Genomic DNA, 27,902 nt, shown 5'->3' on the forward strand with positions numbered 1-27,902 from the left:
TCACAGGCCACGGACATACTGATCACCCCTCAAATAAAAAATGCCTCCATTTCAAATTGACCAATGATCTTGGAAGTTGCACAATTTTTACTTGAACAAAGCTCTTCAGGTAAAGGTAGCAATTGTCAACAATTTTTCCTGGGCACATACTCGTTTATTCATTCTAAAATTCAGATATTTCTTGCACAAAGCCAAAAAAATTATAGAGCTTGGACACATTGGACGTTCGATATTTACTTTCATCCTAGAATAGAAGAAAAAAACAATCAAAGCTAATCAGAAGAAATGCAAACATTAAAGTGTTGTCGAGAGCAATGTTGAAAGAAATTTAAACCGAGAATCAAGTGCAGCTAAAAAAAAAATCATCCTTTATTTATTATTGTCAGTCATGTACACTGTAAAGTGAAAGCAATTACACGTGTGCAAAACCAGCCTTTTACAGGGAAACAACAGAGATGCGTCACTGTGTCGCCTTCGCCTTCTTTGCCTTGCTCTTTTTGTCTTTCTTTTTGAGACCATCCATATTGGCACGGAGCAGGTTGGAATACGCCTACGCAACAGGCACGGTATGACATCCAGTTGTGTTCTTTGGACAATTGTATTAAAGTTAATAAAGAGCAATAAAGAGTGATAAAGAAAACCCTTACCATCAGAAACTTGTTCACATCTTTGGTTCCAATCTGAAAGGCAGTGAATAACAAATGGACTTGGCGTTACAGCTCCGATTAAACTGTTTTCCAAGAGAGAACCAAGAGAACCTTAATAAAGTCAAAAATCCGATAAGCTGGGAAATTGGAAGGATGTCATCATACTAAAATAAGCAATTTGGTGTCTGTCTGTCTCTCTGTCTAACTGCGATACATCCAGTCGTTACTTATCCAATCTCGAACAGGAGGGATAAGGATCACACGACGGAGATTAGCGACTCAATTTGTCACCCTCCCCAAGGGGGTTTTTTTGTCTTGGACAAACACCATGTTAAAATGCATAGATAGCTTACCCTGGCATTTTTCCACAGCTGCTTCAAATAACAAAAGTAATAACAACAATATGATAATCATAATCATCAGCTATCTTCAGTCCACGGCTGGACAAAAACCTCAACATGTTGATGCCATGTTATGTTGTCACTTGCTTTGTTGTTCCAATGGACTCTTCCCCCAATATTTGTCTATTTCATCCCTCCATCTTCTGCTGACCTTCCCCTGATCATGTTGCCATCTATAGGTCTCCATGTTTTGTTAATATTGTTGCCCACCTGTTATCTGACCTTATACTGGTGTGTCCTGCCCATTTCTTGAGTTTGATTATTTATAAGATATCCTGAGTTTTGGTTTGTTCATTGACCCAATATGACATAATATTAATGTTATTACAAAACAATGAACCACCTTTAGAGGCCATTTTTCCCCACAGAGCAGGGATTGGCTTTTATCGGGCACAGTGATCCCCTTTTTGAAGCAATGCTTTACGGCCGGACGCCCTTCCTGCCGCCAACCCTGTTAGTCGCCTCTTGCAACACAGGGAATTGCCAGTAAACTGGTACTCAATTTGCTGACCTCGGAAGGATGACAGGCTGAGTCAACCACCCTGGTGTTAATTCAGAGATCGACCAGGATTCAAACCCAGGATCCTAGGATCCCAAGCCGGCACCCTAACCGCTAAGCCAACACCAGGCTCTATTACAAAACAATATTAACACTAATAACATCATCACTCCCCCCATCCCCTCCCCAATATGTTTTTCCTCCTCAGACAAACGCCGTGTTAAGGTAAATAGCTTGTCGTGGCGTTATTCCAAGGCTGCTTCGAACAACAACAGGTGTACTAGTCTGTTTAAATATCAGTAACAAGATAAAATTCTAAGCGACGACTGCCAAAATTTTAGATGAATACAAAATAGTCTGAAATTATGGGTTATTTCTCTAAAATAAAACTATACTAAAGAGAAGAAAGCACTCAATAAATGACAAATGTAATGTACAGGACAAAAGAGTCGCATCATCAATACTTTTTCTATTGCACTTCATAGATTACTATTGAGGAAGCGAGATTGGAAATCCCAAATTCAAGATGATAAACAAAATGGACTTTTATTTTTCTTTCTTTCTTTACAGGAGCGAGGTTCATTGAAGAACATGGTAGAACTCCTTGCTCAGTTACATCAAGTTAAGCACAGTTAAACAAACATCAAGGGAATGAACGAACAGGAGAAGAAACAACACTGAAAATAGTAGTCAAATTGTTGAGTTAGGAAAGGGTAACAGGGGGTAATGAAGATCATGGGAGAATTGGAGACGACAAGAGATGGTGGTGCCCTGCTTGCTTCGAGTCCTGAAGGGAAGAGTGGAACAGAACAGCCTTTCAAAGGTGGCTCTATAGACGGGAGAAATGCAGAATAAAAGAGTTGAGGTGTGCAGTCAGCATGGATTTTAGAAGTTTAGCCAGGAGGGCGATACTGGAAGAACGTGTGAATTTTGGAGTTGCTGGGGAGGTTTGGTGGAACGAGAGAGCAATGTTGGATCATATACGGTCAAAAACAGAGACCACCGGCCGACCTGTGATATGAGAGTAACATACCCTCTGCTTCGTCCTCATCATGGGAGATTCCAATAATTTTGAGAGCTATAGATTTCACAGAATCCAGGAGAGGCAGACAGGATGCTGATGAAACAGTCCATAGCAGAGAGCAGTATTCCCAATGCTCCACCGACAAAGGCCTTTTAAACTTGAGTAACTTATTATTTTCCGAAGAAAGACTTGGATCGACAGAGGGTGCCCAGTCTGTGGCTAGCTTTTGAGGCAAGCTTTGCTATGTAGGCGGTCTAGCAAAGGTCATGGTTGATGGCGAGGCTGAGAAGTTCAAGAGACTTAACCTCTTCCTGTGGATGACCAGGTAAATAGATGGTGGGTTCATTTTTCTGATCATTCTGGAGTCATAGAGTAAGGCTGAGATGTTCCAGAATTGAAAGAAATGTTCCATTTATCATATCAGTAGAGAGATACACCTGCTGTCTGCCTAGCAGAGGGATATGGAGTACTGTAGGACACAATGTGGAGTTGTCTGAAAAAATGAAGAGGGTTTTCCAAAGCATTAGAGGGGTCATTTATGTAGATGAGGAACAAGACTGAGCCTGAAACTGCCTTGTGAAACTCCAGCTTCCACTGGGAAAGGAGAAGAGGGATGTACGGATGGTAACATGTTGACGGTGTGAGTAGATTTTGCACAATTAACTAAAATTATTCTTAGCTGTGAGGGCTACAAGAATGAACAAAATGAAGCCATTCTAACTGAACAAGAACGGCACTCGGCAGAGTGCATACCTCCGTCAGGATGAACAGTTTACGTTTTGTATTCTACTGACAGGCCCGATATGCATCCGGACCTGAACCAAAATCTAATCGGCTTGTTTGTCACCTACCCAACTTGTCCACCAAGTTGGCATAATACGTCCGTGACTTTTTGAGATATCCTGCTCAAAGACGAGCAAATAGACAGAGAGGGGTGAAAACATTACCTCCATCCACCTTTGGTGGCAAAGTAACAAAACAAGACCGAGCATTTAACAATGCAGAGCATCGCCGGGGTAGATCTGCATGTGGACAAACATGCACACCGATTAGAATAGCCTCTCCCATCCCTTCAGTAACACGTGAAGCTAATTATGGCCTCAACATTACAAACATGAAATCTTGCTTCAGTCCTCACACTCCCTTTTCCATGCCCTTTTGGGATTACTGTAAAGTTCCATGATGTGCCAGGCCTTACGAATTGGTGATAAAGTTTATTGCACCCTATTGTTGTGTGAAGAGGTGCAACTTTGGACGGTACCCTCAAAAGCAATTGCTTACACTTCCCATGTTTCATTTTTCTCCAGCATTGCAAAATGGCGACCTTCATGATACTGGGATCTCTCTCAGTGATATCCAAAAATTTGGGGGCCTTGTCTCAAGCAGATTGCAGATGAAGCACAAAAAAACCACTTCAAACAAATACAACTGTGGTGGAATTACTCAGCACAAGAGTTGTGAATGGAACAATAGAAGCAGGCTTCATTATAATGAATGAGGCTCCACTATGAGCCTTAGACACATTTAAAAATAAACGTCTTACCACTGTACTCATCTTGCGCTTGCCATCTGTTGCCCGAAGCAAACACTTGTTTTCTGCTGGTTCTGCGGTAGTCTCTACACTCTTCTTTGGTAGTGGCTTGGTGCGCCCATCATCTGCAACCAACAAAAGCCGCTTCAATTCCCACAGGAGAATTTAAAAAAATTCTAAAATGCAAGTTGTTTAGCTCAATACTTTGCTTTTAAATGGGAAATTATAAGAAAAGGTTAACAAAAACAAGATTTATGAAGTGCAAGACCGAGAGCTAAAACAAGAAGGCCAAGGAACATACAGTGCCCTCCAGAATTATTGAAACGGTGAAGTAAAATTTGTTATTTTTTCTATATACTCAAGAAATTCTGATTTGAGATCAAAAGATGAATATGAGGCAAGAGTACACAAGGTCAGTTTTTATTTATTGGTATTTCTATGTATATACACTACATGGCCAAAAGTATGTGGACACCCAGACATCACACCCATATGTGCTCGTCGAACATCTCATTCAAAAATCATGGGCATTAACATGGAGTTGGTGCCCCCTTTGCTGCTATAACAGCCTCCACTCTTCTGGGAAGGCTTTCCAATAGATGTTGGAACATTGCTGTGGGGATTTGCTTCCATTCAGCCACAAAAGCATTAGTGAGGTCGGGCACTGATGTTGGGCGATTAGGCCTGGCTCGTAATCGGCGTTCCAATTCATCCCAAAGGTGTTCGGTGGGGTTGAGGTCAGGGCTCTGTGCAGGCCAGTCAAGTTCTTCCACACCGATCTTGACAAACCATTTCTGTATGGACTTCACTTTGTGCATGGGGGCATTGTCATGCTGAAACAGGAAAGGGCCTTCCCCAAACTGTTGCCACAAAGTTGTAAGCACACAATCGTCTAGAATGTACTATACCACATCTGTCACAATCTCCGCCTGACCACTTTGAAACTTGTCTGCAACGCTACCAGATTTCTGAAATATTTCTATCAATGCTTTTTACACAATTTTCACTAAGCAATCGTCCTTCGCCAAATTTCTCCTGAAACAAATCCTGCATCTCAGGAATGCACTTCCCATAATCGCAAAAAAAAAAAACTATGCTGCACCGAAAAAAAAAAAATCTTTCAATGTCTGGACAATTATTTATGGGTTGCCTAGCGATAAACCATGAACATCCAGCTAGCAGAAGCTCACTTGAGTTGTCTCTCAGCCGGTGGGTATGTTACTTGAGCGAGTCAATGACACAAAGTAAACATGCTTACATTATAATTTTATTAACCCAAACGAACCCTAACGAACACACAAAATAATTATTTTCTACAGTGCACTTGCTTTTTGAAACACCCTGTACAATCACAACATTATTTAATATTGATAGCAGGCAGACCGACAGAGCTAAAGTCAAGGGTTCGTGCAAGAATCACCTCGGGATCACTTGACAATCAGGGGCATGCCACGTGAGATTAGTCTGTGAATAGCTTCAATCACCTAAATAGCACTCTGATCCGTGACGAGTAGACCATCTTCTACTCACATGGAGAATTGGCCGAAATATACAAAAATCCATTCATGTCACTTGTTGTGTTTCTCACACTACTCATAAGGATTTCCAGAATCGTGGATGCCTCCTTGAGTCGGAGTGTAAAAAGTGTGCAGTGTATTTATTTTTAAACTCAAGAAACTAAATGCAGGAAATGATGTTATTGTAGCGGTTCCCGCTGAAGGTACACAATCGCCTTGCACCTGCCAGGACGCGGCCAGGGCGCGATCGCCATGCCGGGCTCGTCCGGACGGGCCCAGACGCGCTTCTCCTGGGCATGCCCAGACTCGCTGTTCCCGGGCACGCCCGAACCTCCCGGGCACGCCCGGTCTCGTCTTTCCCGGGCATGCCCGCTCTCGCCTTTCCAGGGCTCGCCCAGAGCGCCCGGGCACGCCCAGCCTCGACTTGCCAGGCCACGTCCAGGACGCCCGGGCATGTCCAGACTCGCCTTTCCAGGGCTCGCCCAGAGCGTCCGGGCATGCCCGCTCTCGCTTTTCCAGGGCTCGCCCAGAGCGCTCGGGCACGCCCAGCCTCGACTTGCCAGGCCGCGTCCAGGACGCCCGGGCATGTCCAGACTCGCCTTTCCAGGGCTCGCCCAGAGCGTCCGGGCATGCCCGCTCTCGCCTTTCCAGGGCTCGCCCAGAGCGCTCGGGCACGCCCAGCCTCGCCTTTCCAGGACTCGCCCTTGACACCCGGGCATGCCCGGTCTCGGTTTTCCCGGGCAAACGCCCCGGCATAAATGTGTATATATATTGCTGCCCGAAAAACGGGCTTGTCAGAATACCTGAGCTGTTTTGTTTCAATAAAGCAACTCGGACGAATTCCGTCTTTGGTCGCGTCAATTCTTTCGACTCGCGTTGGAGCGCAGCTCCTTCACTGGTGACCTACCGACATGGACACGGCAGTGACTCTTAAACTGCCTACCTTCTGGGAGGCTCACGTGGCTGTTTGGTTCACCCAGGCGGACTCCCAGTTCGCCCTGCGAGGCATCACCGCGGACGACACCCGCTTCCACCACGTCGTGGCAGCGCTCGGTTCCGCCACCGCGGCCTGCGCCTCCTCGAGCACCCGCCGGCTGCCGACAAGTATGACGCGCTGAAGACGCTCCTCCTCGACGCTTTCGCCCTCTCACCGGCGGCACGCGCACGGCGCCTGCTCGACCTGCCCGAGCTCGGCGACACGCGCCCTTCCGAGCGCATGGACTATATGCTCTCGTTGCTCGGTGAGCACTCTCCGGATTTTCTGTTCCGCGAGCTGTTCCTTCGCCAGCTGCCTCACCCGGTACGCCTCGCCCTGGCTGGCACGTCGATCACCGATCCCCGCGCCCTCGCCAGGGAAGCCGATAAGATCTCCTCGGCGGGCCAACACATCGGCGCGGCTACCTGGAGCCTGCCGCCGTCCGAGGCGACGCCCACGACGCCCGAGCGCCCTGCGCGGTTGGAGGCCGAACTGCCGGTGCAACTGGCGGCCGCCACGCCGCGCCGACCGCTTCCGACACGACGGCCGGGGCCTCCACCTGACCAGGCGTGGTGTTATTACCACGCCAGGTTCGGACACAAGGCTCGGACGTGCCGACCCCCGTGCACTTTCGGCAAGTCGGGAAACGGCCGGGCCGGCGTTCATTCCCAGCCATGAGCGCCGGCCACTCGGGCAACTTGCTTTTTATTCGGGACAAAGCGTCCGGGCGGCGTTTCCTTTGTGACACCGGCGCCCAACTGAGCGTCATACCCGCCTCCGAGCAGGACAGGTGGGACGCCGTTTGCGGCCCCTCTTTGGTCGCTGCTAATGGCTCGGCCATACGCACTTTTGGCCCGCGCGACGTCACCCTCTGCTTCGGCAGCCAGCGCTTTCAGTGGACCTTTGTGACTGTCTGCGTCCCCATGGCTTTGCTGGGCGCCGACTTCCTCTACGCGCACGGGCTGCTGGTCAACGTCAAACGTCGTCGCCTTGTCAACGCCGAGACCTTCAGCTCCCTGGCGTGCACGATGAGCAGCTCCGCGCCGACCGAACTGGCGTGCGCCCTCCCGACGGCGAACGAGTTCGCACGCCTGCTCGCGGAATTCCCGGCCCTCACGCGGCCGACGTTTTCGGCCGTCGCAGTGCGGCATGGGATCGAGCACCACATACCCACTATGGGCCCGCCGGTCTACGCCAGGGCCCGACGCCTCGACCCGGCCAAGCTCGCCGTGGCAAAGGCCGTGTTCGACGCGTTGGAGCACATCGGCATCGTGTGGCGCTCCAATAGCGCATGGGCCTCACCACTGCACATCGTGCCAAAGCCGGGGGGCGGATAGCGCCCGTGTGGCGACTACCGCCGCCTCAACGACGCTACCACCCCCGACAGGTACCCGATCCCGCACATCCAGGACTTTTCCGCCCGTTTGGCGGGACGGGTCATATTTTCCAAAATTGACCCGATACGGGGATACCACCAGGTACCTGTCCGGGCGGCCGACGTCCCGAAGACGGCCGTCATCACGCCGTTCGGCCTGTTCGAATTTTTGAGGATGCCGTTTGGCCTCAAGAACGCGGCCCAGGCATTCCAGCGCTTAATGGACGGCGTGCTGCGCGACCTGCCATTTCTTTTCGTCTCTCTGGACGACATCCTCATCGGCAGCACGTCCCGCGCCGAGCACCTCCTCCACCTCCGAACACTGTTCGGTCGCCTCAGCGAGCACGGCTTAATTGTCAACCCGGCCAAATGCCACTTCGGCACGACGACCGTTGACTTTTTGGGCCACCGCATCACCAAGACCGGGGCCGTGCCGCTGCCGACCAAGGTCGAGGCCATCACCACGTTCCCGCGTCCCCGTTCCATCAAGGCCCTACAAGAGTTCCTCGGCATGGTGAATTTTTATCACCGATTCGTGCCTCGCGCTGCTCAGCTCATGCGGCCCCTTTACGAGGCCCTCCGGTGCAAGCCGGCCAAGCATGACATCGTTTGGTCCGCGGCCATGGACGCGGCCTTCGCGAGCGCAAAACGGGCCCTCGCCGACGCAACGCTGCTGGCTCACCCGGTGCTCAACACGCCCATCGCCCTCACTACGGACGCCTCCAACTACGCGGTGGGCGCCGTCCATGAACAATGGGTGGACGGGGTTTGGCAGCCACTCGCTTTTTTCAGCCGGCAGCTCCGGCCGAACGAGTTAAAATACAGCACGTTCGACCGCGAGCTGCTCGGTCTATTCCTGGCCGTTCGCCATTTCCGACACCTCCTGGAGGGCTGCCCGTTCACGGCTTTCGTCGACCACAAGCCGTTGGTCTACGCAATGGCCAAAGTCACGGAGCCGTGGTCGGCCCGCCAGCAGCGCCACCTCTCCGCCGTGTCGGAATTCACCACGGACATCCGGCACGTCGCCGGCAAAGACAACGCCGTGGCCGACTGTCTTTCTCGGGCCAGCGCGAACGCGGTCCACCTCGGCGTGGACTTCGCGCTCATGGCGGCCGACCAGACCACCGACACCTCGGTGCAGGCCCTCCGGGCGGCGGACACGGGCCTCCGCCTGGCCGACATCCCCTTCGCGGGCACCGTCCTGCTCTGCGACGTCTCCCAGGGCCAGCCTCGCCCCATCGTGCCCGTTTCCTGGCAGCGCCGCATCTTCGCCTCCATCCACGGCCTTTCTCACCCGGGCCGGAAAGCTTCTCAGAAGCTGGTGTCGGCGCGTTTCGTCTGGCACGGCCTTTGACGGAACGTCCGCGACTGGGCCAACGCCTGCACGGCCTGCCAGCGGGCCAAGGTCCACCGCCACACCCAGGCCCCACTAGCACCTTTCACCGTGCCTGCACAGCGTTTCGACCACGTCCACGTGGACCTGGTGGGTCCCCTGCCCCCATCGCGGGGGTTCATCCATCTGCTCACCATGGTGGACAGGACCACCAGGTGGCCGGAGGCCGTGCCCCTCACCTCCACCACCACCGCCGACGTGGGGCAGGCGTTCATCGCCACCTGGGTCGCGCGCTTCGGCGCACCGGCGGACATCTCGTCCGACCGCGGCCCACAGTTCACGTCCGAACTTTGGGGCGCGGTCGCCCGTTCGTTGGGGTCACGCTGCACCGCACCACGGCCTACCACCCCCAAGCCAACGGGTTGTGCGAGCGGTTTCACCGCTCCATGAAGGCCGCACTCATGGCCGGCCTTCAGGACGACGGTTGGACCGACCGGCTGCCGTGGGTCCTTTTGGGCCTCCGCACGGCCCCCAAGGAGGACCTCCGGGCGTCCGCCGCCGAGCTCGTCTACGGCCAGCCGCTCCGCGTCCCGGGCGAGTTCGTGCCCGATGCTACCAGTCCCTGGTCCGCCGCACACCAGCGCTCGGACCTCCAGGAGGCCGCCCGATGATTTGCGCCCGTGCCAACGTCCCGCCACGGTGGCCCCCAGTCCTACGTCCCCCCGGCGCTTCGCACAGCGGAGTACGTCTTTGTGCGTCATGACGCGCACCGGGGGCCACTCCGGCCGCCGTATGACGGGCCCTTCCGGGTCCTGCGACGGGGCGACAAGTCCTTCGTCGTCGACGTCGGCGGCCGGTCGGACCGGATCTCTGTGGACCGCCTCAAACCGGCGCACGTGGACGTCGACCGACCACCACGGTTGGCCCTTCCTCCACGGCGAGGCCGCCCCCCGTCCACAGTTCCCCCCGCTCGACCACCCACCACCTGATCGGACCCCCCCCCCCCCCCCACGACCCTCCAGGGGTCGCTTCGGCCGGGTCATCCGGACCCCCCTTAAATTGACCCTGCTGGTGCAGGTCGATTCTGGAGGGGCGTGTGTAGCGGTTCCCGCTGAAGGTACACAATCGCCTTGCACCTGCCAGGACGCGGACAGGGCGCGATCGCCATGCCGGGCTCGTCCGGACGGGCCCAGACGCGCCTCTCCTGGGCATGCCCGGACTCGCTGTTCCCGGGCACGCCCGAACCTCCCGGGCACGCCCGGTCTCGTCTTTCCCGGGCACCCGCTCTCGCCTTTCCAGGGCTCGCCCAGAGCGCCCGGGCACGCCCAGCCTCGACTTGCCAGGCCGCGTCCAGGACGCCCGGGCATGTCCAGACTCGCCTTTCCAGGGCTCGCCCAGAGCGTCCGGGCATGCCCGCTCTCGCCTTTCCAGGGCTCGCCCAGAGCGCTCGGGCACGCCCAGCCTCGACTTGCCAGGCCGCGTCCAGGACGCCCGGGCATGTCCAGACTCGCCTTTCCAGGACTCGCCCTTGACACCCGGGCATGCCCGGTCTCGGTTTTCCCGGGCAAACGCCCCGGCATAAATGTGTATATATATTGCTGCCCGAAAAACGGGCTTGTCAGAATACCTGAGCTGTTTTGTTTCAATAAAGCAACTCGGACGAATTCCATCTTTGGTCGCGTCAATTCTTTCGACTCGCGTTGGAGCGCAGCTCCTTCTTTATTGCATTTAAAAATCCAAAAGGGAAAAGGCCTGGGATTTTATTTGTGTGTATGTTTGTGTCACACAACCCAAAGGTTCTTGAATCAATGTATGTCCAACCGGTGTGTGCATTTTTTTTTCGAAGGCTGCATTTATTTGAGAGATAAAACACCAGCTCCACACGAACCACACCGACATGGCGCTGTACACAGCAGAGCAACTGATGACAGGCTCTTCTTCTCCCCTATCGTCTCACTCTACTTTACCATTTAACCATTTCAACATACACAGACCAGGAACATTTGCAAAAGCACCTCCCTCTACAAATTACTCATCAATACTAGACCGTTCTACAAGCAGAATACCCTAAAGGTTTTAACACGAGATGGTTCAACATCTGGAAATAACCAAAAACATCTCAAGCTCTTGTGATCTTTCCATACAACTTAAAATCTAACTACCATATTGTGACTTCTTACCTTCCTTTTGTTCTAGTTAGCTATTACAAAGTCAAATATAATAAACCATTAATTCCGTGTCTAATAATAAGTATACAAGCGATAATATCACATTGAACCAGTACACCACCTAACCGTCACTCGCTCATAATTTGTACAGTTGTCTTGACTGGCAAACACGACAGTTATGTTTTTCAGACATGAACAATCGCCTGAGATTCACAATGGTAAATTGGCCCATAGCAAGGAAGATTGGGATTGGAAAGGGAGAAGGGCATTAGATTAAACAAATATGTGATGCTGTAGGCCTGAAGAATGAAGATAAAAAAAAAAAAAGACGAAGCAAGATCCATCCCGACATCTTTACCCTGCGCATGCGAAGCGAAAAACGGGGTTAAGCAATTTGGTTGTCTGTCCATCCTCATTATCAATTTACGATCGAGGAACAACTTATTTGAATTGAATGTTATATTTTGAACACAAATCAGAACACGAATAGGAAGACAAGTTTGCCATTTTACAGTACTTTGGCTCTGAATTTGACACGATCACGCAAGCACAGAGGAGAGACTAAATATTTTTTATGCTGTTTGCCTGCCTGGCAGTCAAATATAATTGAAAGTCATTCCAAACAGGAAACCTACTGTTTTTAAAGATGTTATGTTATAAACGACACAAACAACAGGCACAAATAACGAATGTAACATGTTGGATAGGGTAATGTCATAGTGTAGCGGTTACCGGAAGCATGACACAATCACCTTGCACCGGCCGATGACGTAACCGGCGGGCGGTTACTTGCCCGGACTCGCCCGGACGTGTCCGGACTTGCCTTGCCCGGGCGGACTCTCGATTTGCATACCACGCCCCGTTGAGAGGCGTGGCTGACTTATTTGCATACCACGCCCCGCCTGAGAGGCGTGGCTTTTGTGTGGTGAACTCAGGATATAAATTGCCGCCCGTGTTAACGGGCTATTCAGTGCTTTTGAGTTCTTTCGAGTTGAGCTAGAATAAATAGCTCAGTGAAACTTCGTTCCTGGTGTCGTCCATTTTGTCCGGCTTTATCGTGCGAGCATAGCTCCACAATAGACACTGGGTAGAACGATGGTAAAACGTGGAATTAATTTATCTATACACCTTTACACCTCTTTAAACCTTTATTTAAAATGAACTAGCCGATGCACCCGGCGTTGCCCGGGTTCTTTTTGAATGAATTTACTACTATAATTCAGCTTTTACTCGCGGCCATAGAAGATCGACTACTATAATTCAGCTCAACTTTTAATTGTGAAATGGACCCAGCCCGGCCGAGGCGGCCTCGACACCTAGCCTATAACCTTCGAGGTTTCCTCCTATCTTTCACCATTTCATTTTTTTCCATTTTTCCTTTCAGGAGATTAGCGCGTGCAGACAAACAAACAAACAAACAAACAAACAAACAAAAACTTTCTTTTATATATATAGATTATATATTTGAACACTGTAGAACACAAATCACCGACATAATACACAATATAGGGTGGTGTATGTAATAGCTGTCAAGCACAGCCCCTGGGAAGTGGGCGTGGCATGTGAGAGGGTGCAGTATGAGGGTGAAGAAGATGCTGCTGATATGGTTATGTACAATGCCGATTGATGATGCGTTTGTTTAATGGTGATCAATATTGCCTCTATCAATAATTCAATAATCTATCAATAATTCAATATCAATAATATTGCCTCTATCAATTGCCAAAGGCTAACCCCCGCTATAGCGGGGAAAATGGCCTTAAAATGATCATTCATTCATTCATTCAATATTGCCTCTATCTTTTAAACTGACTCAACATTGTCTTATTACAGTATGCATTTAAGTACTGTACATACTTCTTTATTTTGTTAAATTATCTTTTAAAATAATTATTTTATTAAAATTAAAAGTATATTCCATATTTGACACTGAATGGTGGTGACTCGTGCTCTATGAACTCTCTAGTTACCCTTGCCAGAAGAGAGGGTATTGCATTTGAGTCCGTTTGTTTTGTCCGTTTGTTTTTCCGCACAGAATAAATATGATTTTCTCTGCAACCGTTGGTCCGATTGACAGGAAATTTTCACCATAGGTGCAACTCCACCTGTATAATTTTTTTAATGATAATTCTGAAGTCATAAGTCACGTGGTACAGGCGCCATCTTGGAAAAACCGAAAATACTTGCACCTCTATATCTCCGAAAGCGCTGCATAGAACAAATTGAGGCATGGCTCATTGCAAAGAAGTCTCCATGGGGAATAACATATGTTAATGATTTCATAGGTGCCTCCATTATGACATCATAATTCGGCAAGTACAAAACTTCATCCGATCAAGATGAAATTTCTTGAGCATCATCTGTGGATAAATAGGTGGAGAAAAAAATAATAATGATGATGACGTCATCGGTCACATGGTTCGGCCGCCATATTTGTTTCAAACACAAAAGCCTTAAAAACACTAAAAACACATCCTGGCGAGGGTCTGCAATCTCATTGCTTTTTTGTTTCTTATGCAATTGGCTAATGTATCAACCAATGTATAATGAAGAACTAGTCTTGTTTGTGAAGGCTAGTTTCGATCTGCATCTGCAGACATAAATCAATGGATAAAATCAATACATTGAGGTATGTTAACCACCATGGTAAACAGAGAGAAGCTGACGTTTCAGTCGTTCACCCTTCGTCGGAGCAAAAGAGAGAGACGGGATAATCCTTGCACTTGGTTGGATAAGTTGGTTTCACCAGATAAGACCAAGACCGACACAAACACACTGACACACACACACACGTCGTGATTTATACACATATTATATGTGACAGGTTGTACTGTATATTGTACACACACATTATACGTGACAAATTTATATATACAGTATACACATATTATGCATGACATATAATACTGTATATTATATACACATTATACTTGACATGTCAAACTGTATATTATATTTCCACATTAGTGACATTATATTGTTACGGTTTTCGCGTGACCCTCCTGCCCTTACCAAGGGGCGATTAAGCCCCTTGTTCTTTTTGGGTCGTCGCAACCAAGAGACTTGAGTCGCCACTTCCGGTCGGACGAGAGACAGGGTTTCGGGACGATATTCGCACGTACCTAAGTACTCACGCCGCCGAGGAAGCGGGGATCAAGTCTCGCACGAACCACGCGTAATTTGAGTACGTCCGAGCGGATGGCGTACCACGTGGTCCGTGCAGTTACCTGGTATTGGAACCCGATTAGAGCGATAATTCGTACCACGCTTAGTCGATAGATGGAAAGTACGAAACGGTCGAATCAAAGAAATAACACGTTTAATAATTATTATTTACAATGATTGGTAGAAGCAGAGACACAGGGCAGATCTTATACAGTCTTAGCTTATTCCCCAGACACGGGCCGGGTTCACACTCACAGGGGGAATGAAAGAAGGATGGTGTTCATGCGCTGAACGCGCCGGCTCCGTTGTGGTTCAGGAACAGCTCGCCCGGCGTGGCCCTCCGCGGTCACAGCACGTCCCTCGATGAAGGCAAGCAGGCAGGCGGGAGGGATCCTTGCGGCACGTCTCTCAAATAAAGGCAGGCTGGCGAATATGCGCGTCTCTCGCCCGGCTCGGCAGTTCCTCACAGCGCTATTAATCAACGGCGCGCTTTCACTCACGTAACTCAATAGGGGATTTGCCTCAAGCTCAACCGAGCGTTCAACTTGTTCAAGCGCCTCTCCCCTCAAAACTGCTCGACTTCTTTCAGCGCACCTCTCCTCAGAACTTGTTCAAGCGCCTCTCCCCTCAAAACTGCTCGACTTCTTTCAGCACACCTCTCCTCAGAACTTGTTCAAGCGCCTCTCCTCACAACTGAGGTGGGGGATTTGCGCAAAAGGGTTATATTGCCACGCCCTTAGCCCGCATCGAATGTTCCAAAAACCACGCCTTTTGACGCAGTGCTAAGCCACTCCCTTCGAGCCCTGATTGGCGGCTCGTGCTTACCGTCACTCCTTCCCCGCCTTCCTTCGCCCTTGATCGACATGTCCATGCCTGCCTCGTGGCATTTCGTGCCAAAGCCAAAGTATCGAGGCGGCATAAAGCATTGGAAGGACCTAACTCTCATTATTCTACTCAACGCAAAACTAACACAGGAAAAGGACTATGCTTACATTTACTAAGAAATAACTGAACTATCGCGAGGCTACGTGTTGTAGTGTGACTAACTATGAAGGGGAAATTAACCTTTTATTGCAAAAACACAAAACCGCAACAATATACACATATTATACGTGACAAATTATACTGTACATTATATACACATATTATACTGTACATTATATACACATAGTATTTGAGACATTATATACACACATTATACTTCTACTATATACACGCAACATGGGCTATGTGGTTGGGGCTTCATGTGGGGGTGTGAGGGACCGGGAGAGCACATAAATTTTCTATGTAAATGTGTACCATGTAGCGCCATCTGGTGATGGTGACAGAGGCTATTACAATTTCCTTTTTTACCTGGGCAACACAAGTTATGAAGCACTCTTTGCATGGGAAAAATTTTCCTCCTTCCCCTCCTCCCCCAATATTATATACACACATAGACTTGCCATGTATCATATATTGTATACACACATATTATACATAACACATTGTACTGTATATTATAAACACATACACAGACTTGACATGTACCGTATATTGCATGCACACATTATACATGACATGTTGTACTTTATATTATACGTCACATGTTATGCTGCATATTATACACACGATACTTGAAATGTTGTACTGTATATTATGTACACAGATAGACTTAATATGTACTGTATATTATATACACACATAGACATAACATGTACTGTATATTTATATACACACATAGACATAACATGTACTGTATATTTATATACACACATAGACATAACATGACCTGTATAATATGAATACGCATTGCGTAGAGTGAGAGCTTCGTCGACAATAGTCAGTCGATCGAGTACGCAGCCCTCGTAAACATCTGTAGGCCTAGGCCTAGCTAGGCTAGGTTGTTTGATCTTGGGCTTAGAATTAAAATTCAAATTAATTTTATTGAATGGATAGATTGGGATAGAATGCAGGACTTGCCTACTGTAGGCTATATAGTCTAGACTTATAGTCGACTGGACCAGGTACAGAGGTCCGAATGGCAGGTACGTACTGAAATCGGTGTACCTGGCTTAAATGAAGTCGGCGTAGCTGGCGGAAAACTGAAGCCGGTGTAGCTGGCGGAAAAAAGAAGTCGGTGTAGCTGGCATAAATGATGAGCGGTTTCGAATTCAAAATCCGTTCTGTACAGTACTGTATTGTAATTTATTGATTTTAATCACCAAGTGAAAATAATTTTAATGAGCAGGTGAAAATAATTTATCGGTCGCGCCAGACCAAAGCAAGATCACGTGAGCAAGATGCTTTTATGAAAAAGCGAACAATGAACAATAACTGAATTCATTTACATATATATTGTTGCGGACATGGGGGACGGCACTCCCACAAGCAAGGGGGGGTTAATCCCCTTGTCCTGTTAAGCTGGCCGTCCGACCGTTCCTGGGGGTATTGCGCTCCTTCCGGTCGGAAGCAGGGCGATACTCCGCCCGAGCCACGGACAAGATGGTAATTGCCGAGCGGTTTAGTAATCCGAGGCTCGAGCCGTTAGCGGCAGACTAAACCCGATTATAAAGCGGTTGACTAAATCGTGCCACGTATATTCAAATGAAAAAAAAAAAAACCACCTTTAGAGGCCATTTTTCCCCGCAAGCGGGGGTTGGCCTTTTCGGGAACTGTGGTTGTTGTTGTTTTTCGGTCCCCTTTTTGAAGCGATGTTTTACGGCCGGATGCCCTTCCTGACGCCAGCCCTTTTTGCCGCCTTTAACGACAACCAGGGAATTACCAGTGAACTGGTACTCAATTTGCCGACCTCGGAAGGTATGACAGGCTGAGTCAACCCCCCCTGGCGTAAATTCAGCGATTGACCGGGATTCGAACCCAGGATCCTAGGATTCCTAAGCCGGCACCCTAGCCGCTAGCCCAACACCAGGGTATATTCAAATGAAAGAAGGGACGAAAACGATCGAATGAGAAAGAAACCAAAGGTAAGAAGGAACACGGGTTTATTACTATCTATAAGAGGAAAACGAAAGGGAGAGAATATACAGAAAGAGAAGAAGCAGACACAGAGCAAACCTTAAAAGTCTTATATTAAATCCCAGACAACAAACAGGACAGACCACAGACTTACACGACAAGGGAATTGCAGGCAGGAATGGCTGGAAGAGGGTTCGGAGGAAAAGCACAGCGAGGAGGTCCGCTTCAAATCCACGCTCCGGGCTGGAAAACGAGCAGCCGGCGGCAGCCCCACGTATACGGTTTCAGCGGCGAAAACCCGGCAGGCAGCGCGGTTTATGCTGCCGCTGTCTTGGCGACCCGAGCGCACCGACTCTTGCACCCCACCGATGCTCGTGCTCAAAAAGCTGCTCGGTGCTCATCTCTCCCTCCTCTCTCGGTTCTTCCTCCTCCGTCATCTCCGTAAGCAGTCCCTCTCCTTGCCTTTATCGGGGGTCGCCGAATCAAGCCGCGGTTCCTCGGGCTATGCCCATATTGGAGCTCACCGCAGCCCTGGTTGGCTGGTTAGGGCTTACTGGCCACGCCCCTGACGGGTTGATGACACGGCCACGCCTCTTCCTCGGCGTTCCGCCCCCTTTTTCCTGTCCTTGGCCTCGTGCGTAATGGAGTTCTGGCTAGATGGTAAAAGAACCCTTACTGCCATTGAGGATAGAAAACCATTCGTACTGGTGTTGAAGAGCTTGGGCCTATTCTTATTTCATTAATGCAACATAGATTCAACTATTGGAAACACAGCCTTACCAGAAACACATATTACTGAAATAACTATAGAGAGACCTATGGTGGCCTACGTGTTGCGATGTGGACTAACTAGGGGACGACCTTTGACCTTGACAATGAATGGAGGTATTTACACAAAGAGAATTATTTACAAAGGGGTATATTTACAACACTTTACACAGTGCAGGGTTCTCAAAACCCCAACAATATATATTGATTTTAATCACCAGGTGAAAATAATTTATCGGTCACGCCAGACCAAAGCAAGATGGCGGATCATGTAAGGGACAAGATGGCGGATCATGGAAGGGACAAGATGGCGGATCATGGAAGGAACATTTCAAATGACAATATGAAATTTTGTTCCCAAGGAAATGGGGAAAAATTAGAATTTTTTTTGTGAAATTAGAAAAAAAAAATTGTGAAATTTGAAATGAAAATTTGAATGGATTTACATATACATGCAATTGGCATAGAGGTTCGCTTACGAAGCTCTCTATTATATACACACATAGACTTGACATGTACTACTGTACATTATATACACATTATACTGTATATTATATAAACACATATTGACCTGTTGTAGACATACACATTACACAGGATATATAGCTTACTGTATATTATATACACATTATACTCGACATGTACTGCATATTTTATACACACATATTATACATGACACGTTGTACAGTATATTATATACACACGAAACTTGACATGTTGTAGTGTATATTATACACATACATAGACTTGACATGTACTATATATTATATACACACAGACTTGACATGTACTGTATATTATATACACAAATATTATACGTGACATGTTATACAGTATATTATATACACACATATTATACGTGACATATTATATTGTACATTATATACACACATATTATACGTGAAATATTATATTGTACATTATTTTATACACATAATTATACATGACATATGATACTGTACATTATTTACACACATATTATACGTGACATATTATACTGTATATTATATGCACATATAGACTTAACATGTACCGTACATTGCATGCACATATTATGCTTGACATGCTGTACTATATATTTAACGCACACATATTATCCATGACACATTATACTGTGTATTATATGCACATATTATATGTGACATGTTGTACTGCATATTATATACATACGCACACACACACACACACACACACACAAACACAGCGCGCACACATACACACAGAGCACTCACATACACACAGAGCACTCACATACACACAGAGCACTCACATACACACAAAGCACTCACATACACACAAAGCACTCACATACACAGCGCGCGCACATACACACAGAGCACTCACATACACACAGGGCACTCATATACACACAAAGCACTCACATACACACAAAGCACTCACATACACACAAAGCACTCACATACACACAAAGCACTCACATACACACAAAGCACTCACATACACACAAAGCACTCACATACACACAAAGCACTCACATACACACAAAGCACTCACATACACACAAAGCACTCACATACACACAAAGCACTCACATACACACAGAGCACTCACATACACACAGAGCACTCACATACACACAGAGCACTCACATACACACAGAGCACACACATACACACAGAGCACACACATACACACAGAGCACACACATACACACAGAGCACACACATACACTGCACGCACACACACAGCGCACATGCACTGTGCGCGCTAAACTGTGCTCGTTTATTTTTCAAGATATTTCACTCACAACACATATATGCACACACACAGCGCGCACACACACAGCGCGCACACACACACACAGCGCGCACACACACACACAGCGCGCACACACACACACAGCGCGCACACACACACACAGCGCGCACACACACACACAGCGCGCACACACACACACAGCGCGCACACACACAGCGCGCACACACACACACAGCGCGCACACACACAGCGCGCGCACACACAGCGCGCGCACACACACAGCGTGGACGTGGACACACACAGCGTGCGTACACACACACACTTTACTTTCCCCCTCCCTCGTCACTCACATTTCTTCATCGTGATGTACACGGAACCCGCCGCCATTCGATGCTTTTGGAAGAGACGCGTGAGTTCGGTGAGAAACTGCGATAAAAATTAAACAATTAAAGGTTTACACAAGACAACATGAACAAACATTAGGAAATTCTCAAAACCACGCCATTCATGCATATGCCATATGTCATACACAAGACGTGGCTCTCACCGAATCGTTCTCCATCAACACCATACTGCGCTTTAACCCGGAAGTAGTCCTTGAAACCTCGTTATGTTATTTTCCTTGTTGTTAGATAGGAATATCCAACGACACATTTATATACCCCGATCCATAAAATGCAACCGTTATTCTCATGTTCAAAAATACTGATGATTAGCGAAATCTGTCTGAGAGCGGCAAATCTCGCGAGAATATAAATGTAAAAGTTACCACCGAGGTTTCCATTCCAAGATCTCAAGGGTGTGTTCAGTTACCTAGCAGGTTGGTAGCGCTCGCTAAGCCTGCCGTTCCTTATCAACGGGTTTGAATGGAGTGCTTGCTTCATTTCTTAAGCCGCTTGGCGAGCGCTCTATAAGAAACTTGGTAACTGAACACACACAGTTTGATTTGACGTCTACTGGACATAATATGACCCGACTGCAAAGCCGCAATGAGCCGGCAAAGCCAAAGCCTCTTGCCACTATTTTACCCATCACTATGGCATCAGTAGGTTAGGTAGTTGGTAGTAGGTAGGTGGGTGATTATCAAATTGCGGTAGATTTTGTGTCCGAAGGACTAATCTTCCGTTTAAATGCTGTTACTGATAATATTGTCCTTATTTTTTGTTGTGTACAGGTTAATTAAACATTAGTTAACGATATGATGGTTGAAATTCACATCTGGGATTTAATTTTTTGTGTGAAAAAAAATTTCAAAGTCTGTGTACCTATGAAATATCTCTGTCCAAGACGAACATTTTCAGAAAGTTACTTCATTTATCCGCAGTAAACAATGTGTTGAGAAAATATTAAGCCCCTGTTTCATCAAGTGATTTGTATTGTACAATGTGCTGACGAAATAAGCTAATTTGTGACCTCCTTATATTCATCACTGAACCGAAATGCACATGTCCCTGAGTTGAAGTCCCCCCTGTTACCCTGTCCAATAAAGCCAGCCTGTGTCTGATTTTACCATATTTCATTAATGTGTCCAGTACAGTTTGCAGCATATAAGTTCTCATTTCCAGCATGGAAGAAAAAAGTTGAACAAAGAAGTGATTGAGGAAATTTTTTTCAATAATAAGTTGGTGAGTATTGCACGTCAAACAGAAATTGTCCACACTGTTATACATTCATCATTTATAAATACTAGGGCATGCCCGTACTATATCTATATCTAAAATTATATCCCCCCCCCCTCTATTTACATGAAATGGTTTGGTCCATGAAATGTTTTGGTCCATTCGCAACGCCAAAGCGAACGGCGAACGCTTTACATGAAATGGTTTGGTGCATGAAATGTTTTGGTTCATTCGCAACGCCAAAGCGAACGGCGAACGGCTTGCGAGTACAGTGACAATCCCCCCGGGGTTTTTATTAGTTTTAAAACATAGTTTAACGCCAACATAGCGCCAACATAGTTTGCAAACGTGAAATAAATGAATACGCTCTCAAATGTGCCATCCGAGGCAGAGTGTGTCCGCCACGTTCGGCACACGCGATAGCTCGCTGCTCTCTGATTGGTTGAATCGTTTTTTGGACATAGCTCGGTAAGTAATTGTCCGATTAATATGAAACCTTGAAAAGGCACATCCTCGGGTCCCCAGCAACATACCTGGCAAGTTTAAAGTATATCGGACCCGTGGTTGTCGAGAAACAGCGGTCACAGACAAACAAACGTACAAACAAACACACAGAGATTACTGGAATTATAGATAGATAAAACATTCGAAAACACTAATCACGCAACTATATTACAGAATAGTTCATTGAGGCATGGGAGTGATTGGGCGATAATTTGGGAATTAATAATGGAATCAGTGAGATTTGTGTGCATGAAATGTCTCCGCTGTTACTGTCCTCTCTGTTACTTGATTTTCGGTAACGGGGGGGACCAAGCCTAACAGTGGGGACATAATTAAGTAATTAATGCTTTTGCAAGCTCATGATTGTAATATTTCCCGAGAATGTAATATATATACAATATACATCCCAATGAAGGAATGGTAGCTGTTTCATATACACCGCCCAATGAAGGGACGGCAGCTGTCTCATATGTATATGAATGTAACTATATTTTATTAGGGTTACTATCTTGTACAATTATTTTTGTTTTCTTAATCTTAATAGTTTAAATCACCTTATTGCATTATACTGTATGCCGTCAGTATTTTACTCACCTAAATATTGACATGTGGAACTCTGACCACGCCCACTTCCGTCACAGTGCCGTGTCACTTCCTAAACTCAAGAGAATGTTCACACGCCACTAAGTGCTCATCATAAATACATTATTTGTTTCAGGTATGCCACTAAGCGCAGTTGAGAAGCAGAGGCAGTACCGGCAGAGAAGAGATCGTGATCCTGTGAGGAGAGAAGAATACTTGAAGAAGGAAAAGCTACAATGGCAGAAGAGGAAGGAGACGGGGAAGGTTAAGTTGGTGAGTGAGTTGAGTGACAGGGCTGCTCGGAAGTTAAGGAGAGAATGGAAGTTGAGGCGAGCAAAGAACAGAAAATTAGAGAAGGAACGAGCACGAACTTTGGACAAGCTGGTAACTCCGCCAGGTTCACCTACAGAAATCATAGAGGGTGTGACTTCCTCACAACGATCAACTGGAGAGCGAAGACGAAGACGAAATAAAGAAAAGATACTGAAAGAAATGGATGAAATGGCCGACAAACTTGAATACCAGACTCGACAAGCTGACAAATACAGAAAAAGATGGGAGCGACTCAGGCGAAAAATAACCGTTGAGTCTCCAAGAGCAAAGGCAATGTGCCATGGAAGATGATGTACCAGATCCTGAACCAGAGCGGATGCCAGATCCTGAATCAGAGAGTGTGCCAGATCCTGAATCAGAGAGTGTGCCAGATCCTGAATCAGATAGTGTGCCAGATGGTGTGCTGAAGAGTCTTACTGATTCAACTGATATCTCACTACTTAACAAGTATGTTGTGGTGAGCTATGATGGTCGACCATATCCTGGAATTGTCATTGATGAAGACCATGAAGATCTTGAAGTGAAATGCATGCATAAAGTCGGCAAGAACAGATTTTTTTGGCCCATGTTGGATGATATATGTTGGTACAATAAGGATAACTTCATATGTGAAATACCACCACCGGAAAAAGTGACCCTCAGACATCTCCAAATCAATCCCTCAATTTGGCATGCAATTCAATGCCACTTCTCATGAAGAGTTCCATCAACTACAATAATGATTCTTGTCCACATTATGCATTTCATTTCTTTCTATTGTCATGTGGATCAATTTGATGTCCCTTCTGTTACTGTTGGTCCCCACTGTTACTTGGTGTCCCCTCTGTTACTGCATGCAAAAATGGATATATTTCTGAACCTGCACTCATTTCTACCATTGCATCTGTTCTATTGCACTCCTGCAACTATACAAGTTTTGGATGTATTCACATAATTAAAACTGTTCTTGTATTTAAGGACCAAATTTTGAATACAGCTAGCACTGTGTGGTACAGACAGGATACGCTAGATATTAATTGCAATATTATACACCACCATCAATGATTATTACAACGAAAAGTTCCACATATGATAAGAGGACTTATTGCCTCATGTTTGTGCACAATTGTAGAAATGAGCAAGTATTTTAGTATAAGTTGCAATATCACCCTTGACCGTAACAGAGGGGACAAAATGTATTGCGCATTGCTTCTTATTATCTCTGGCATTTAATAAATTTACTTCAAACAGTTTTCGCATGGGTATAGTGTTTCTTCTTAATCATTTTTGCATCATTATAAGAATTTTTTTTTCTTAATTTAACATTATTTTTTGGGGGATTTTAAATATCCAAAATCTACCGCAATTTGATATTCACCCAGGTGTAGTAGGTACCGTACCTGTACTACCTGGTAAGACTTGGTAAAAGAGAAGAGCAGACAGTCCTCCCCAATACCTGCATACAATAAATGTCACAAGAAGCTTAAGGAAGTAACTATACGATGTGCTAGCTTATGGCCTATTTTAAGAAATTTTAACTGGGCTTAACATACGTTTTCACAGTATGTGTGTCGTCTTCTAACTTCAGTCGCTGTCAGGACTGGTTCTCTCCGGGCACTGCGGCTTCCTCCACCAGAAGAAGTTAGCTTGCAGTAAGATCAGTGCCGACAGATCAGACGATAGCGCCGATTCAACGGCAATGTGTGACTGTCGTTAATCAAACCGAGCTTTGTTTCTTTATGTAAACCGCTTATACCGGTAGGTGCAGGACAACATCATAAATCAGACAAACCTACTGAGCATGGGAGCATGGGATTGAAGCCTAATTCGGCTTTTCAGGTCTACCACTAAAGAAGAGAAAAATTTCGAAAATGCTCCAGAGTGGTTTACTTTCCAATTACGTTTCGTGAGAACATTGTTTTTTATCGCGAAAAGAAGGTGATAGACGCTGATAGTGACCTGTAAGTACTCTTGAACATCCTCAACAACACATATATGCTGGTGCGAGCACGCAAACGTCTTTATACACTTTAAAGAAATTTAGCAGTGTACAGTTAAAGTGTAGACTTAAATCGTAGATCGTAAATCGTAAATTATTATAAACAAGCGTTACGCCTAGGTCCCACGTCGGTGAAGTGATGTGAGTTGACAAAGTGGAAGACGCAAGGCGGCCATCTTGGATTTTGACGTGGCGACCGAATTTTCAATAGCGTTCTCCCTTATGCGTAGATACACCCACACACCACATTAGAAGTTAGTAGTTCGTTTATTTTTCAAGATATTTCACTCACAAGGTTCAGACATATATATGCTGGCGGCCATCTTGGATTTTGACGTGGCGACCCAATTTCCAATAGCGTTCTCCCTTATGCCTAGATACACCCAAACACCAGATTAGAAGTTGGTACTTCGCTTATTTTTCAAGATATTCCAGTCACAAGGTTCAGACATACATGGCGGTGGCCATCTTGGATTTTGACGTGGCGACCCAATTTTAAACAGCGTTCTTCCTTATGCCGAGATACACCCAAACACCAGATTAGAAGTTGGTACTTCGCTTATTTTTCAAAATATTCCGCTCACAAGGTTCAGACATACATGGCGGCGGCCAACTTGGATTTTGTCGTGGATTGCACCCACACACCAAATTAGAATTTGGTCCTTCGCTTACGCACGCACGTACGCACGCCCGCACGTACGGACGGACGCACGCACGGAGGGGGAAAACATAGTCCCCCTTTCGCTCCGCAGTGCTACGGGGGACAATTACTAATTCGTAAATTAGTTTGTTCACAAACATTCAGCAGAAGAATACGTTGACTTAGTTTCTCAAAATTTATCTCAGTAAAGGAATATATTTGCATAATGTCACCCTGTTAAAACCTGATTAGCCTCTGGATAGCAATTTGAGTGATTAAATATGGCTTTAGCTTAGGAAATTTGAGCATATGATGAGAACTATTTCGAGCAGCGTATGCTTACACGTGATTCGGTTGTTTTGCACCAACCTCGTTCCCGGCGTTGCAGGCGACACCCTGGTAAGATGTCCTGTGTCGATGGCGCTGATTGGCTGACCTAAGCTGATCGCCGATCAGCTCACAAAATTTCGCAAATTCAGACATAAATGACCATTTGCATTCTGGATGAGATTAAAATTTATAAAATTTCCTTCTTGATTAATTCCGTGAATTCCGTCTCAACTTCGGATATTTCCGGCCGTGAAAAACTATCCCCTACGGCCGCGAGATTTCTAAAAAATAATTCTTCGTCAATTTTAGAATATTTGACGCTGTTTTCAGCCTCCGAAACGCGTAATAAGCTTTTTTGAAATCTTTTTTCAAATGCTCCAATCTCATTGGTTCCGGTGTTTGGTGACGATTTTCGTTGAAGATAACCAGGGCCCTCGCGGGCCCGGGGAACGAGGTTGGTCTTAAAGTATTTTAATTACAAATTAGAGGTGCATGAGATTGTGAATCAAACAAACACGGGTGAAACAAACTCTTATTGAACTTTTTCGCAATTTTTTATGCATACTTCCGCATCCGCAAGATGGCGGCCTCCATGGAGCGATTTGGTGCGTCAAAGCTTCGAAATTCTCAAAGGATCCAGCAAAATCTGGCTTTTGAACATAATACGTACGCGTTCATTCACAACACCGGCTTCACCGGCTACTAGTACCGACTGCAAAGCCGCAATGAGCCGGCGAAGCCAAAGCCTCTTGCCACTATTTTACCCATCACAATGGCATCAGTAGGTTAGGTAGTTGGTAGTAGGTAGGTGTAGTAGGTACCGTACCTGGTAAGACTTGGTAAAAGAGAAGAGCAGACTTCTCCCTCCCCAATGGCAATACCTGCATACAATAAATCTCACAAGAAGCTTAAGGAAGTAACTATACGATGTGCTAGGTTAAGGCCTATTTTAAGAAATGTTAACTGGGCTTAACATACGTTTTCACAGTAAGTGTGTAGTCTTCTAACTTCAGTCGCTGTCAGGCGCCAGGGCTGGTTCTCTGACCCTCCGGGCACGGCAGCTTCCTCCACCAGAAGACGTTAGCTTGCAGTGATTAATTCGGTGAATTCCGTCTCAACTTCGGATATTTCCGGCCGTGAAAAACTATCCGTATTTCTAAACTAAATATGTAAACCGCTTATACCATATTTCTGGCCGTGAAAAACTATCCCATACGGCCGCGAGATTTCTAAAAAATGATTCTTCGTCAATGTTAGAATATTTGACGCCGTTTTCACCCTCCGAAACGCGTAATAATATTTTTTCAAATGCTCGAATCTCATTGGTTCTGGTGTTTGATGACGATTTTCGTTGAAGATAACGAGGTTGGTCTTAAAGTATTTTAATTACTAATTAGAGGTTTCATTAGATTGTGAATCAAAGAACGACGGATGAAACAAACTCCTATTGAACTTTTTCGCAATTGTTTTATGCAAACTTCCGCATCCGGTCGATGGCGCCCACCATTGAGCGCTTTCATTTTAGAAATATTTTTGCAAATGCTCGACTCTCATTGGGTCCGGTGTTTGGTGACGCGTTTTGTTGAAGATAACCAGGCCCGTGCGGGCCGATGTTGGTCTTAAATTATTTTATTAATACATCGGAGGTGCATAAGATTGTGAATCAAACGACGACGGGTGAAAGAAACTCCTAATGAACGTTTTAAATTTGTTATGCATACTTCCGCATCCGCAAGATGGCTGCGTCCACTGCGCTTCGGATTCTCGAGCCAAGGCATAATCAGGTTTTCAACATAATACGTACTCGTTGATTGACAACACCGGCTTCGCCGGCT

The 27,902-nt window shown here is 46.5% G+C and overlaps 1 protein-coding gene and 1 long non-coding RNA gene across 2 annotated transcripts; one reads left to right on the forward strand and one right to left on the reverse strand.

Annotated features, from left to right (window-relative positions):
- Window positions 1-345: 345 nt before the first annotated feature.
- SRP14 (signal recognition particle 14) lies at window positions 346-20,805 on the reverse strand. The gene is made up of 5 exons (XM_068123323.2): window positions 20,629-20,805; window positions 20,432-20,507; window positions 4,115-4,227; window positions 648-680; window positions 346-550 (listed from the first exon to the last, which is right to left on the reverse strand). Exons 1-5 carry the CDS (start codon window positions 20,650-20,652, stop codon window positions 461-463), a joined length of 336 nt encoding a protein of 111 aa, XP_067979424.1. The 5' UTR covers window positions 20,653-20,805; the 3' UTR covers window positions 346-460.
- A 47-nt stretch (window positions 20,806-20,852) lies between these two features.
- Window positions 20,853-24,351, forward strand: LOC137431704 (uncharacterized). The gene is made up of 2 exons (XR_013623916.1): window positions 20,853-21,706; window positions 22,923-24,351. It is a non-coding gene; the product is annotated as an uncharacterized LOC137431704 (long non-coding RNA).
- Window positions 24,352-27,902: the final 3,551 nt, after the last annotated feature.

This window comes from Myxine glutinosa, chromosome 1, assembly GCF_964187855.1.
Source record: "Myxine glutinosa chromosome 1, kmMyxGlut1.1, whole genome shotgun sequence".
Taxonomy (NCBI): domain Eukaryota; kingdom Metazoa; phylum Chordata; class Myxini; order Myxiniformes; family Myxinidae; genus Myxine; species Myxine glutinosa.

Excerpts from the sequence above, each read along its gene's own strand:
- SRP14 (XM_068123323.2), bottom strand. The coding sequence starts at position 20,652 with ATGGTGTTGATGGAGAACGATTCG. Across the intron at positions 20,508-20,628 it reads TGTTGATGGAGAACGATTCG|TTTCTCACCGAACTCACGCG; the intron begins GTGAGAGCCACG and ends TTTTTATCGCAG. Across the intron at positions 681-4,114 it reads AGCGCAAGATGAGTACAGTG|ATTGGAACCAAAGATGTGAA; the intron begins GTAAGACGTTTA and ends ACTGCCTTTCAG.